This window comes from Symphalangus syndactylus, chromosome 8 (genome assembly GCF_028878055.3).
Source record: "Symphalangus syndactylus isolate Jambi chromosome 8, NHGRI_mSymSyn1-v2.1_pri, whole genome shotgun sequence".
Lineage (NCBI taxonomy): Eukaryota > Metazoa > Chordata > Mammalia > Primates > Hylobatidae > Symphalangus > Symphalangus syndactylus.
Window position 1 is genome coordinate 52147237 of NC_072430.2, and position 15961 is coordinate 52163197.

Below are 15961 nucleotides of genomic sequence, written 5' to 3' on the forward strand. Positions count from 1 at the left end.
CGCCTATAATCCTAGCACTTTGGGAGGCTGAGGCAGGCGGATTGCTTAAGCTCTGGGGTTTAAGACCAGCCTGGGCAACATGGAAAAACCCCATCTCTACTAAAAACACAAAAATTAGCCAGGTGTGGTGGCATACACCTGCAGTCCTGGCTACTTGGAAAGCCGAAGGAGGAGGATCACTTGAACCCAGGAGGTCAAGGCTGCAGTGAGCCAAGATCACGCCACTGCACTCCAGCCTGGGTGACAAAGTGAGACCCTCTTTCAAAAAATAAATTAAATTAAATTAATTAAATTCAGTATCCCACCACTTGACATATAAGGAAACTATGACACGGAGCAATGGAATAACTTGTCCAAGCACAAAGCTAATTAGAAATGGCAGGCTAGCCATGGTGGCTCACACCTGTAATTCCAACACTTCGTGGGGCTGAGGCAGGAAGATTGCTTGAAACCAGGAGTTCAAGATCAGCCTGGGCAACATAGTGAGACTCTGTCTTTACAAGACATTTTAAAAATTAGCTAGGTGTTGTGGTGCACACCTGTTGTCTCTGCTACTCAGGAGGCTGAGGTGGGAAGACTGCTTGCGCCCAGGAGGTCAAGGCTACAGTGAGCCGTGATCATATCACTGCAATCCAGCCAGGGCAACAGAGCAACACCCTGTCTTCAAAGAAAAAAAAAAAGCTGGGCGCAGTGGCTCATACCTGTAATCCTTGAACTTTGGGAGGTCAAGGTGGGTGGATAGCCTGAGCCCAGAAGTTCAAGCCCCACCTGGACAACACAGACAGATCCCATCTCTACACATTTTTTTTTAAACATTAGCTGGTTATGGTGGCACGCGCCTGTTGTCCCAGCTACTTAGGAGGTTGAGATGGGAGGATTGCTTGAGCCCAGGAGGTGGCGGCTGCGGCGAGCTGTGATCATGCCACTACACTCCAGCTTGTGCAACAGAGCAAGACTCTGTCTCAAAAAAAGAAAGAGAGAATTGAAAGAGAGATAGAGAGAGGAAGAAAGAAGGAAGAGAAGAGAAAAGAAAGGGCAAAACTGGGATTCAAACACAGGCTGTCTGAGTTCCGTGTCTAGTCTGTGCCTAACCAATCAACCCCCCTGCAAATGACAGCTGTACACTGTAACAAAATACAAAAAAAACAGCTTCCTGAGGGCTCAGCTGACTGAAAAAAGGCAGGCAGATTTTGGTGGAGTTTGAAACTTGGAACAGAGAACAGCACGCAGTTAGTCCCTCCCTTCCCCCACAACTTCTTCTCTCTGGTTTGCCCTCAGGATGGCAGCCGTAGCCCAGGGTGGCAGCAGCAGGCCAGGGGTCAGGGTCAGGGGCGGGCAGCCAACACTCTAATGGGAAGCCAACCATCCTTCTGGCAGGAAGATGCAGGCTGCCAGAAACTGAGGACGAATCCAGAAATAGGAAAGTCAAAGAAGAGAAATCCCAAATTCTGCATTTAAACTCAGTTCAAGTTTCCACATACGTGCTGGGGAAACAAAGCAACTTCTAAGCAAGAACTGAGCTCTGAGCTGCTGCAGGAGTGACAGTTTGCAGCTTGAGTCTGACCAAGTTGACTGCCTCCTAAACTGAAAACATCAACACCTTTTGGGGCAAACCAACAGAATCCATACCGTTCTGTTGTGTGACACCTCCACCATCATATCACAATGTCCAGGACACAACACAACATCACTCAGCACAGCAAGACTCGTGGAGCTGACATGCCAACTCCAGGACACACAGATGTGGAAATTCCCAGACAAGCAATTTAAAGCAGACATTATAATTACATACTTACCACAGCAAAATGAAGAAAAATGCACTCATAAAGAATAAAAAGATGGAAAATCTCAGCTGAGAAACACAAAATATAAAAGAGAACCAAACACAGGCAGTGCCTACTCTCCAGCTCTCAACTATAGCTGCCTTACCATTGAGCATGACAGTCCTCAATGAACTCTGGTTACTATTATCAGCCTTATTAACAATGACATTGGAAGCTAGAAGATAACGAAGCAATGCTTACAAAATTCAGAAAGACTACAGTTTATACCATTTCCAAGTTAGAAATCTCTAACCAAATAATTAAGTGTGAGATTAGAACACAGATACATGCAAGATATTAAAAATGTATCGCCCAGGTACCCTTTTTTGGGATCTGTTGGAGTACAATACTTCATGAAAATTAGAAAACCAAGAAAAAGGAGGACAGGGACTTCAACAAAGGAGAGAAATGAAGTGAATTTCATGCTGAAAGGAAGCTTTGGGATGCCTGCTGTGTAGCAAGCTGAGAGCAATCTGTCCAGACTGAAGCAGGAGGGCAGAGGGCTCCAGAAGGGGCGACTCAAAATGCACATGTGCACAGAGACAGGTTACCTGAAGGGTTTGACTATGTTTAGAGTAATTTTTTATAGCTCTGACAGACAATTTGGGAAGGAATTCATAAGTACATTCATGATATATCCATTAACTCCAGGAAAATAAAACTCATACAAAAAAGTAAATATGATCTCAGCATACCATATGGTATCACTGTAAATTATATTTATATGGTAATACATACTACTTTGATAAAAATAAAATTTTTTTAACTAAAACAGTATCTCAGCTTGGCTATCATTCCATCATAGTATGTATGTGTCTACTATACCTTTTGCTTTTTTTTTTTTTTTTGAGACGGAGTCTCGCCCTGTCACCCAGGCTGGAGTGCAGTGGTGCCATCTCGGCTCACTGCAAGCTCTGCCTCCCAGGTTCACACCGTTCTCCTGCCTCAGCCTCCCGAGTAGCTGGGACTACAGGCACCCACCACCACGCCCAGCTAATTTTTTGTATTTTTAGTAGAGACGGGGTTTCACTATGTTGGCCAGGATGGTCTCGATTTCCTGACCTCATGATCTGCCTGCCTTGGCCTCCCAAAGTGCTGGAATTACAGGCGTGAGCCACCGCACCTGGCCTACTTTTTTTAAATTATGAAATATTTGAAGCATCCAGGAAAGTATAGCAAACAAAATATACAACATACATGTATCTAATACCTAGCTTAGAATTAGCCATATACACTTCAGGTCTTTGTTGTTGTTAACTATTACAGCTGAAGTCTCCTATGCAGACTTATCTCATTTCCTTTGCTCTCCCCTCAGCAGGAATCACCATGCTAAATTTGGTGTTTATCTTTCGTATACATGTTTTTATATTATTACCACATGACTCTTCTCAGAAACAATACAGAATTCTCTTGCATGTTTCAAATTTTAAGTAAATGTGCTAATCTGTATGGTTTTTTGTATTTTTTTCATTCTTTCAACTCAACATAGAGATTTTTCCATATTGATCCATGTAACTCTAGTTCATTCATTTTGACTGCTACATTATATTCTGATGCAACTATACCACTCTTACCCATCTCATGCTTATGAGCACTGAATCTGCATCCAGCTTTTGGCTCTTATAAACAAGTCCTGTGCTCCTCTCTCCCATTCGTATGTGCAAGGGTTTCTGTGGGAGTGGAATTACTGGGTCCTACACAAGAGCATCTTTGACATACTGTCAAATTGCTCTAAAAACTGGTTAAATCAATTCAGGCTCTCACTAATATTGTTTACCAAAGTTTTTTTATCTTTGCCAATCTAAAATATAATATAACATTAAAGAAAGTTTGGAAAAAAGAAGACATTTTAAGGATTTAAAAAAATCATTAGATAACCCTAATGGATCTCCTGTGATTTTTGTATTCCCTTCCAAGTCCCTTTGCATTTTCTTTATTTTTCTGAAGTAACATCGTGACTGCCTGCTCTCCAAGAGGCCAGGAGAAACCCTGGCTTCTCTCACCTTGCTATCCATTCAGCAGTGCCCTCAAAGAGGTCTGGAGTAATGATGTTGGTCAGCGAGGCTACAGAGGCGGCACAGTATGCGCTTCTGGAAAGACAGAAAAGGGAAACACATTAAGCTCTACAGAAGAGCTAATGAGGCTCAGTGAACTCCGAGGGCGGACTGCTCGCCTTGCCTAGTAAGCTGTAATCACCTCCTGTCCTCACTCTTGGCACACGGTCAGTCCTCCTGGGTCTCCAACTGAGAGGTGTGACATTCTATTTGGATAGAGTTGCTCACGGCATGGCTTCAGTGAAAGAACATGACATTCTATTCTCCCTACCTCCACATGGTCCAATCTACATCAGAGGAAATAACAGCCGTATCAATTCATGTCAAAAGTGGATTCAGCTCTTCTTTCAAAGACCTATAATGGTTGCCATAAATCTATGGTATCATTCAGGTACTTCTGATATCCTCATTCATTTGGATGTTAGTACTGTTTCAGATCTAGGATTTCTGTTTACAGCCTTGATACATTAAAGATTAACTATACTTTTTCTGCAACAGATAAACTGCAAAACAGGCTACCAAATCGTAATAGATCAAACAACGATAGGAACAGGTGAGTCCACTCCAATACAGTCCTTAAACCTCTAGAGGGAGAAAAAAGCCTTGATTTCAAACCTCTCACCAGTACACACACACAGACACACATGTTAAATGAAAAAGGTGCACATCTATATTTTTTGTTTTGCTTTTGTTTTGGTTTTTATTGAGACAGGGTCTCACTCTGTCGCCCAGGCTGGAGTGCAGTGGTATGATCTCAGCTCACTGCAACCTCCGCCTCCTGGGTTCAAGCAATTCTCCTATATCAGCCTCCCAAGTAGCTGGGATTACAGGCGCATGCCACCATGCCTGGCTTATTTTTGTATTTTTAGTGGAGATGGGGTTTCACCATGTTGGCTAGGCTGGTTTCGAACTCCTGACCTCAAGCAATCCACCTGCCTTGGCCTACCAAAGTGCTGGGATTACAGGCATAAGCCACCGCACCTGGGCTATTTTTAAAAAAAACATTATTAGGCTGGGCACAGTGGCTCACGTCTGTAATCCCAGCACTTTGGGAGGCTGAGGCAGGCGGATCACGGGCCAGGAGTTCAAGACCAACCTGACCAATCTTGCGAAACCCCGTCTCCACTAAAAATACAAAAATTAGCTGGGCATGGTGGCGTGTGCCTGTAGTCCCAAATACTCGGGAGGCTAAGGCAGGGGAACCACTTGAACCTGGGAGGCAGGGGTTGCAGTGAGCCAAGATCGTGCCACCGCATTCCAGCCTAGCGACAGAGCGACACTCCACCTCAAAAAAAAAAAAAAAAAAAATTATTATACTTGATTTAGGATCATTCTTGCTGTTCCATCCTCCCAGCCCTAATTCTTCTCGGGGCACATTTTATTTCAGCTTCTCCCTCTGTCATGGAATACACACAGAGACTGCCTTTCCTTCCCCTCTATGGTTTTTTCAAATACCCAGCACAGGGAAGACAAAAATCATTGGTTTGAATTCTGCTCAAAAATCCTTCTCCTGGCCAGGCGTGGTAGCTCACGCCTGTAATCCCAGCACTTTGGGAGGCTAAGGCAGGTGGATTATTTGAGGTCAGGAGTTCAAGACCAGCCTGACCAACATGGTGAGACCTCGTCTCTACTAAAAATACAAAAATTAGCTGGGCATGGTGGCACACGCCTGTAATCCCAGCTACTTGGGAGACTGAGGCAGGAGAATCGTTTGAACCCCAGAGACGGAGGCTGCAGTGAGCCAAGATCCCACCACTGCACTCCTGCCTGGGCAACAGAAAGAAACTCCGTCTCAAAACAAAACAAACAAAAATTATTTTCCTAAGGGCTCCTAAGAAACCTAAAAGAAGGGCCTAGTTTCCATCTTCTTTTTTTTTTTTTTAGATAGGATCTCGCTTTGTTGCCCACGCTGCAGTGCAGTGGCGCTATCATGGCTCACTGCAAACTCCTGGGTTCAAACTGATCTTGCCTCAGTCTCCTCTAAGCAGCTGAGGCTACAGATGCATGCCACCACACCTTGCTAATTTTTTAAAAATTTTTTGTAGAGACAGGGTCTTGCTGTGTTACCCAGGTTGGTCTTAAACTCCTGGCCTCAAGTGATTCTGTCATCTCAGCCTCTCAAAGTGTTGAGATTACAGACATGAGCCACTGCGCTCGGCCCTGGTTTCCATCTTACTCAGTATAGACATAACATGAAGTCAGACTTACTGAGGTATTCCAAAGAAGTCTCTGCAGAAGCTGCATGCATTATGATCCTACCAGCATTTTTAGCAGCCAAAGACACAGTGGAAGTTTAGTTCCACCAGCAGGCATTGGGAGCACACAAGAGTCACAAGTGCCAATGCCAAATGTGATCATCTACCATCAGCTAATTTTGAAGATCTGCTCTAATTTCCTTGCAATCGTGGGCCTCTTAAAGAGGCTCAAATGCATTTGCTCTTGAATCCTATTGTGAGTTGTGAGGTAGGAGGCGACCTATAATACAGTTTGCCTCTCACAAGTGTGAGGACTAAGAGGTGATGACAGAAGACACGAGTCCCAGGTCTCACACTGAGATGGGGAGGAAACGTAATACAACCTTTTCATGTATTTCTCCCCCTTTCCCTCCACCCAGTCATCGCAGCTCTCAAATTTGAATTTGTCCACTAACTTTCCATCCGTGCTGCCATCACCCAAATCCAAGCCTTCTTCAACCTGGATCAGTCTTCCTGCTCTCTCTCCCTCCAGCCCTGAAACCAGAGGGCTTTTATTGGAACACTACAATCCATCACTGCAATTGGATAACTTCTAAGAAAATAAAATCAGATCATATCACTAAACTCCAGACTCCATGGGAGATTTCTGTAGCCTGTTCCCAGCCTGTCCCTCCAGCTCCACTGCTCCCCTGCCCACCAGGCCATCTACACTTCAACACTGAACTCTTGTCCTTTCCTGGGCAACACATGCTCTCTCACCAAACTTCTGCAAATGCTAGATCCCTGCCTCCACCTTATCCTCACAGAATGATCTAGATTATACAACCTAGATTAGGAGGTCAGGAATAATGACTTCTTCCTTTCTTAAGAACTGAGAAAAAATGGTGCTTGCTATGAGTTCACTGTGATTTGATTTTTTACAATACACTGGAACTATAGACCCTTGAGTAGGCTCATCTCTGAAACTATCAGCAGTGTAACAGAGCAGAAAGATCATCCAGAGACTGCTGTCTATCCCAGAAGGGCAGCGAGCTAGTCTCCAGATGTCATACTCTCCCCTGTCACTGCTGCTTTTCTCCAAGTCAAATCCACCCAAACAAGCACTCCTGAGGACTGGCTGATGCTTCCAGGCAAAGGACAATGAAAGAAATGCCAAGTGAAAAATGATGGAATCGGGGTACTAGAAACCAGGCAAAGCAAGGAAAATGGATGCAATCTGCTAGCTTTTCTCCATCATTCGTATCTTTAATCCTTTATGTAAATAGAAAGCACAGGCATGAATGGCAGAGCATCACCCAAAGAGCAAAGGTCAGGGAAGAATATGGCTACAGCGCTCAGCAGGGGAACCAATCTGCCTTACTGGAGAAGTTTCCTAGCATTTATCTAGAACATATAAATAAAGAGCATAGGAAAAAAAAAAGTGCTAGAATGAATAAGATAGCAAATAATCATAGCTGCAAAAGGTATATGATAAAATACCAAAAGGATCTTGCTATGATTTGTTTGCTTTTGCCTAATAATCTTAGTAGGTTTTTAAAAGCTATGTTTCGAGACTGTGCATATTTTGGGGGAATAGCAATGGAACAGGAATGAAAATGTAGTGAACACGAGGGAAAAAAACTCTTTTAACATTTTCCTTAAGAAGAATCAACACATACTGATTTACCTCAGTAGTTCTACTGGCTTCACTGGTATACACAGATCCTAATCTAATTTTTTTGGTTGGATTAGACAAGTTAGAGATAGAAGAACATCTTGAACTAAAGGCCTTTGCAGCCTGATTACCTGCTATTATCTGTAATGTATTTTATGCTCCACAATGTTCGTGGTTTTTTCCTCCCCTATACTTTCAAACCAATGGTTAAACCAGATGCTTAAGCCAGAATATTAATCAACTTGTGTAGAAGCAAACCCATTTACACATAGGCAGTAAGACAGCTTTGCTATAGACACCTCACAAAATGTATTTCTCAACTAAATAATAAGCAAATGGCACAAAATCTCAATAAGCCACTGTCTTAGAGAAATGGCTTATTCAATGAATTCCCTGTATGCCTCGTAAGTAATCTGCCAGGTGAGGAAGCAACTTGCTTGGTACATCAGACACTTATGGAGGAAAATAATAATTTCGAGCTAACTGGCACCAATCAGTTAATGTGATTTTATTGCACTGCACTCTCCTGGCCCACAAGGCTCTCTGCACCCCCCAGAAAAACTCTCATGTGCCTCAGGAGGACCTCAGGGGTTAACATTCTCATGATTTCATCAAATTCACTCAGAAGGTATTTACTGAGGCCCTGCTGGGCTTTCCCCTCCCTTCCTATCTGAGCGAGGTGAAGGAATACATTACACCATACAGCTATTTATATTGTGGTATATCATTTCATACCAAACAAATGTATTTTTAATTTCTAAAACAAAAGCATTTGTTTCTGTCTTATATTTTCACATTTACATAAAATAAGTCAAGTCATCATGACACCTGAGGACATCTGCATCACATCTGAATGATTCTGACATGTCACTGACATGTCATCCCATGTGTCATTCTGGGACAAAGCAGCAGCTTCCCCATGATGTTCCTTAGGCTTGGCGTCTCTAATGGCAGATGAGCTCTAGAGTCAACTGATGTGGCAGCCTGTGCAAAACCCCACTCACCTCACATCCACCTCACCTCCGACATGCATGAGAAAGGAGCCGTCAGGTTGCTTCAGGGAGTACAAATACTGAAGAAGCTTTTCTCTGAGAAACAGGGAAAAAGGCAGGAGAGGCAACAGTCAGTGCGTGTCAGCAGGCGGGGAACTCCTCTGGGTTTCTGTCACTGCTGGTTTTCACTGTACCTGTTAATGATGTCATAGGCCTCCTCGGTGCCAATGATGCACAATGCATTGACTGCTGCATATGTGGGTGCAAGGTGTGGATACTGACCGGGGCCTCCTCCAAAGCCACCTTCTGGGCTCTGACACAGCTCCAGGAACTGACACACACTAGGTACACGGCCAAAGGGCAAAAACAAAGTCAGAGAGCATTCATGTCAAAACACCAAATTCCCACTAGATTCCATGCCTTTCCAATGATCCCCCACGCCCTCAAAAGTTGGGGGGAACCTCTCCTCCCACCTGTTGAATATAACCTCTCCCCAAAGGGCTTAATTCTCTCCCCAGCTATCATCATTTCTGTCTGCCCTCCTCTGAGTTTCATACTTCAGTGCTTCCCTGGTCATGAAGCAGGGAACACAAGGCTGGGAAGAAACCGACTTTCGTGGCTATGGGGTAAGAGTCTCCCGTGCTTCCCACACAAACCTTTCCCAGACTTTCCACTCAACTCGCTGCCCTGGACCTGTGGTGCCAGCCTCCTCCTCCTTGCCTTTGGGAACCTCCCAGCCTTTGAATTTTGCCAAAACATGGTGCTCAACTGCTTCTTTCCACACTAACCATCCTAGTCAGGATCCATCACCTAGGCCTATCATGAACATGTAAAGAGAGGTCTTCTCACTCCCATTGCCACCTAAGCCTCTGTGGGCCACTGATTTCTACTCTACCAGTAAGAAGCAAGTTTTTTTGTTTTTGTTTTTTGTTTTTGAGGCGGGGTTGCCCTCGGTCACCCAGGCTGCAGTGCAGCGGCGTGACCTCAGCTCATTGCAGCATCCACCTGCCAGGTTCAAGGGATTCTTTTGCCTCACCCTTCCAAGTAGCTGGGATTACAGGCATGCACCATCACACCCAGCCAATTTTTTGTATGTTCAGTAGAGACGAGGTTTCACCATGTTGGCTAGGCTGGTCTTGAATTACCTGACCTCAAGTGATCCACCCGCTGCAGCCTCTGAAAGTGCTGGGATTACAGGTGTGAGCCACTGCATTCGGCCGAAAAACACATTTGTAATGGAGCCTACTTCCATGGCTGGGAAAATAGAAGACAGGCAGGCTGCTCTCATGCTCACCTTAATTGTGGTAAACATAAGAGGAGCTGCACTGACTCACCGTGAGAATGCCTCCCAGTCTGCAGGTTCTTGGAGAATTCTCCATACTAATTCAAACAGGCTCCCATTCTCTCACTGAGGGGAGCTGTTTTCTGAGGGTTTGCCTCCAAGCTTGGCATCAGGCTGCCCAGAGGTTATAGTCTTGCTTTAGGTGAAATCAAGAGAGCCCTATCAACAGTCCAGGGTCTTCTGAAGTGCACCAGAAAGGGTGCCCCAGGAAAGCCCTGGTTATCAAGCTGTTTCTCCACAGCTCAGCAGGGTCACAGCCTTCCTGCCAGGAGAAACCTCCATTTAGAACAAGCAAATTGTCTTTGCAGTGTTCATGGGGCCTTCTTTCCTGGGCGCTCTCACCTCATTATTTCCTTGCTACTACTGCCAGAAAGACTACATAGCCTACTCTCCAAGAAGACACAAGTTTATAACTGTTTGCCAACATCACATATAATTACTTTCGATTTCAGAGTTCTCATTATCCGGGCAGGGAAAGCAAAAGCAAATGCTGTTGCCTTGCTCTGTGAGTTCTGAAACGTCACAGGTTAAAACAACACACACTTCTTTTTGCACCTAAAATTTTACTGTAGAAAACACAAGGATTGAAACTGAAGTTGAAGACAATTATGTGGCACTATGGTTTTTGTTTTTGTTTTTGATTTTGAGAGAGGGTCTTACTCTGTCAGCCAGGCTGTAGGACAGCAGCATTATCACGGCTCACTGCAGCCTCAACCTCCCCAGACTCAAGCTATCCTCCCACCTCAGTCTCCCAAGTAGCTGGAATTACAGGCATGAGCCACCACGCCTGGCTAGTTTTTGTATTTTTTTATAAAGATGTGGTTTCACCATGTTGCCCAGGCTAGTCTTGAACTCCTGGGCTCAAGCAATCCTTCCACCTCGGACTCCCAAAGTGCTGAGGTCACAGGTGTGAGCCACCGTGCCCAGCATGTGACGCATTTTTAACAGCAATTAATTTCTGTAGAGAACTTGAATTTGTTCCTTCTTTCCAAATCGTCATCAATTCGTATGACATTTCCCAGAACCAAATAGTTAATAAGCGCATGTCCTAACAAAGGCTGGCTGCACTAGCATACCAAAAGGTTTCTGTACCACAAAAACAAAAAGTTTAAGCTGATACAAAACTTACCAGTACATTTTTTAAAAGAAAGAAAAAGAGTCACCTGGTTATTCACTCCCTTTCCCAGCTCCTAAGATAGAATCGTGCCAAACGCAACACTACTGACCCTAAAGCCTCGAATTAGGATCTGAATGTACCAGACACCTTGATACCATCCCTCCATGCCAACCTCCCTCAGCTGACGTGCTGCATCTGACTGTCTGGGGCTGTGCTAGAGAACTGGAGGTTGGGCTTCTCTTGATCTCAGACACTTTCGTATTACAGAACATTCTGATCCCAAGGCTTTCCAACTTGCACCTTAAGGAACTGGCAAGTTGACCATGAACTACCAGCTGTCATTAACAGACTTCTTAGCAATTCTGAAGACCAAAATGTTAATGATACTTCTATATATTAAAAAAAAAAAAAAAAAGGAGCCAGGCATAGTGGCTCGCGCCTGTAATTCCAGCACTTTGGGAGGCCAAGGCAGGAATATTGCTTGAAGCCAGTAGTTCAAGACCAGCCTGGGCAACACAGTGAGACCCCAAGCTCTACAAAAAAATAATTTTTTTCCCACAAAGGTAGGGGGAGAAAAACTTATCATAGAGATAAGAAGTTCACCAACAAATAAAAAATTACAAGCAAAAAACATTGTACAAACACCAAGCGGCACGTTTTGTGAAAAACAAGTATTCACAAAATCATTCGTTTAGAATATGACTGAAAGCTGTAATACATCAATTTTCTTTAACGTCAGCAAGGCATTTCATTCTAGCTTACGTGCCAATTACCAGCAAAGTGGGAAACTATCTTCTACACCACGGATCTTCAAACCCAAAATGTGTGCATCAGAATCTGTAGAAAGCTAACAAAAGAACACAGAGACCCAGTCTTCCTGAGGTGGAAAAGATCCTGGGCCTCTGTGTTTTTACCAAATTCTCAGGTGATTCAGATACATGCAAAGCTTGAGCCATCACTAGTCCTTGCTGCACAACTAAAATTACTTGGGGGGTGTTTTAAAAATCCCAACACCCAAGCCACACCTAATTCCAATTAAACTGGAATCACCATGGGAGGGACCCAGGTGGCAGTATTTTTTTAAAACTCCCCATGTGATTCCAATGTTCACCAGGTATCAGTGCTTCTCAAACTTGAGTTGCATAGAAATTACCTGTGGATCTTGCTAAACTGCAGCTCTAATTCAGTAGAACTAGATGGGTCTGAGAGTCCTCTTTTTTTTTTTTTTTGAGGAGATGGAGTGTCGCTCTGCCGCCCAGGCTGGAGTGCAGTGGCGCAATCTCGGCTCACTGCAAGCTCCGCCTCCTGGGTTCAAGTGATTCTCCTGCCTCAGCCTCCTGAGTAGCTGGAACTACAGGCGCCCGCCACCACGCCCGGCTAATTTTTGTGTTTTTTAGTAGAATCAGGGTTTCACCGTGTTGCCCAGGCTGGTCTCAAACTCCCGAGCTCGGACAATCCGCCCGCCTCGGCCTCCCAAAGTACTAGGATTACAGGCGTGAGCCACCACGCCCAGCTGAGAGTCCTCATTTCTAATAAGTTCCCAGGTGATAGCAATGCTCCTGGTCTGGGGACCACATTTTGAGTAGCAATGAGATACATCTGTGCTGTCCAATAGGCAGCCACTAGCCACATAAGGCAATTTAAATTTTCAATTAATTAAAATAGAAAATTCAGCTCTTCCGTCACACAAGCCACATTTCAAGTACTCAACAGCTAACTGTGGCTAGTGGCCAATATAGAACATGTATAGACGTTTATAGACATCTATAGACATTTACAGAATATAGAACATTTTCATTATCACAGAAAGTTCTATTGGACACCACCACTCTATCATTCCATCATTAAAGAGTATGTAAATCTTGACAGAGGGTCAAGTTCAAAGCAGGGATATCAGCGATTGCCTCTCAGCCTTATAAGGAGTTTACTGGGACTCTTAGGTGATGGCTGAGGACTGATCTAAAGTGATTGATTCTGGCCAGGCATGGTGGCTCATGCCTGTAATCCCAGCACTTTGGCTGAGGTGAGGGGATCACTTGAGCTCAGGAGTTCAAGGCCAGCCTGGACAATATGGCAAAACCCCATCTCTACAAAAATTATAAAAATTAACCAGGCATGTTGGCACCCACCTCTAGCCCTAGCTACTCAGGAGGCTGAGGTGGGAGGATCACTTGAGCTTGGGGAGGTCCAGGTTGCAGGGAGCTGTGATTGTGCCACTGCACTCCAGCCCAGACAATAGAGTGAGACCCTGTCTCAATCAATTAATCAATGTTGATTCTAAACACTGTCATCAGTTTGGATGAAGGATTCAAAGGCATGTACAGTAAATAAGCATATAATACAAAATGAGCAGCAAAACAAATCAGAAACCAATAAGAATAAAACAAATGAAATAGGTACAAATAGCAAGAATTATGCTTAGAGATGGCAGGGGTGGGGGATGGGTAAGGCACATGAATACAAGATGGGAAATGACTAGGAACATAGCAGGAAAAGACCAGTAATAAGGGTCCACGAGTTGTGAAGAACAACAATAAAAATGCTTGTTAAAAGCATCATAAACACAGTATTAGTCAGAACTGTATCTGGCTCTAGCCTCCATTTTCCACCTCAAAGGGAATTCACATTAGAGTTGTAAAAATGACTACATTTTTTTTTTTAAGTATTTGGCTGGGTGTGGTGGCTCGTGCCTGTAATCCCTAGACTTTGGGAGGCCAAGGCAGGAGGATCACTCAAGGCCAAGAGTTCGAGACCAGCTTAGGCAATACAGCAAGACCTTATCTCTATTTTTAAAATAAAATAAAAAGCTTAATATTACAGATAATCACAATGAGAAAGCTATCCAGCAAAATACCTCAAATATACAAAGGATAATTACATAAATATTCTAGTAGGTAAAAACTGAGACTAATTTGTAGCAAGAAGTACTTAGGTTACATAAAAAACTTCAGCACTAGAATAGGCTATCATAGACAGACTTAAGGCCTAGGATAAGTTATAAAGATTATAGCTATGTTCTGCACAATTGGGCAGGTTTAAAAAAAAAAAAAAAAAGAAAAAAAGATTTACAGCTTTGGAAATAGGAACAGTCATCCATGGGCAGAACGGCTTAGGAGGAGATGTAAATGCAAGATGCATGAGTTGGCATCACATCAAGCTTGTTCTCATACTAACTGTAAAACAGCTTCAGCTTGATATAGTGAAAAGGAAATCTCCTTCCCTAGGTAGAGTATGACAATGGACAGGTGAAGACGGGCAGCATCTCTTGTTGATTCCGGGTGGCCTCTGCTGCTCACAGAGTCTACTTCTGTTACCCAGGCTGGAGTGCAGTGGTGTGATTTCGGCTCACTGCAACCTCTGCCTCCCGGATTCAAGTGATTCTCCTGCTTCAGTCTCCCGAGTAGCTGGGATCACAGGTGCCAGCCACCACACCCAGCTATTTTTTGTATTTTTAGTAGAGACAGGGTTTCACCCTGTTGGCCAGACTGGTCTCGAACTCCTGACCTCAAGTGATCCGCCTGTCTCAGCCTGTCAAAGTCCTGGGATTACAGCCATGAGCCACTACATCCAGCCAGAAAGTTTTTTTTTTTCTTTTTCTTTTTTTTTTTGAGATGGAGTTTCACTCTTGTTGCCCAGGCTGGAGTGCAGTGGTGCAATCTTGGCTCACCGCAACCTCCGCCTCCCGGGTTCAAGTGAGTCTCCTGCCTCAGCCTCCTGAGTAGGAGGCTGGAGCGCAGTAACAGAAGGAGACTCTTGTCTCAAAAAACAAACAAACAGCCTCCTGAGTAGGATTACAGGCTTGCGCCACCACGCCTGGCTAATTTTGTATTTTTAGTAGAGACGGGGTTTCTCCATATTGGCCAGGCTGGTCTCAAACTCCCGATCTCAGGTGATCCACCCACTTCAGCCTCTCAAAGTGCTGGGATTACAGGCGTGAGCCACTGCGCCTGGCCTTTTTTTTTTTTTTTCAGTCTCACTCTGTCCTCCAGGCTGTGGCATGATCTTGGCTCATCGCAACATCCACCTCCCAGATTCAAGCAATTCTCCTGCCTTAGTCTCCCGAGTAGCTGGGATTACAGGCATACACCACCAAGCCAGGCTAATTTTTGTATTTTTAGTAGAGACAAGATTTCCCCATGTTGGCCAGGCTGGTCTTGACCTCAGGTGATCTGCCGGCCTTGGCCTCCCAAAGCCCTGGGATTACAAGTGTGAGACACCGTGCCCAGCCCAGAAAGTTTATAAAATCACTTTAAACCCCATCATCCAGAAATAACTACTACATGTATCTTTCTGGTTTTATCTATGCATATAATCATCTATATTTTTAATATATGTAAATTAAATCTTTTAAATTATTTTCATTTCACATCTCTCTATATAAATACATATGTTTTAACATACAAATATACACATTCATATATTTATTGAGACAGGGTCTTGCTCTGTTGCCTAGGCTGGAATGCAGTGGTGCCATCATGGCTCACTGTAGCCTCAAAATCCTGAACTCAAGTGACCTTCCTGTCTCGGCCTCCCGAGCAGCTAGAACTAGAAGCGTGCACCATCACACCCAGCGATTTTTATTTTTATTTTTGAGATGGAGTCTCACTATGTTGCCCAAACTGGTCTTGAATTCCTGGGCCCCAGTGGTCCTCTGACCTTGGCCTCCCAAAGTGCTGGGATTACAGGTGTGATCACGCGTGGCCACATTTATAAATTTTTTAACGGTTATATAGTATTTCACAGAATGTACTGCACCATAACTGACTTAAGTTTTATTTTTTAAA

The 15961-nt window shown here is 44.1% G+C and overlaps 2 protein-coding genes across 4 annotated transcripts in view; one reads left to right on the plus strand and one right to left on the minus strand.

The window, feature by feature from the left end:
* MAX (MYC associated factor X) overlaps positions 1-15961 on the plus strand; it is a 96481-nt gene that overhangs the window by 66867 nt on the left and 13653 nt on the right. The window lies entirely within an intron of this gene.
* The window catches only part of FNTB (farnesyltransferase, CAAX box, subunit beta), a 74023-nt gene that overhangs the window by 26303 nt on the left and 31759 nt on the right, over positions 1-15961 (minus strand). For both annotated transcript variants that reach the window (XM_055289078.2, XM_063644508.1), the window contains exons 5-7: positions 8913-9059; positions 8731-8814; positions 3827-3913 (exon numbers count right to left, since the gene is read on the minus strand). In XM_055289078.2, coding sequence (XP_055145053.1) covers positions 3827-3913; positions 8731-8814; positions 8913-9059 — 318 coding nt within the window. The remainder of the gene's footprint in view (positions 1-3826; positions 3914-8730; positions 8815-8912; positions 9060-15961) is intronic.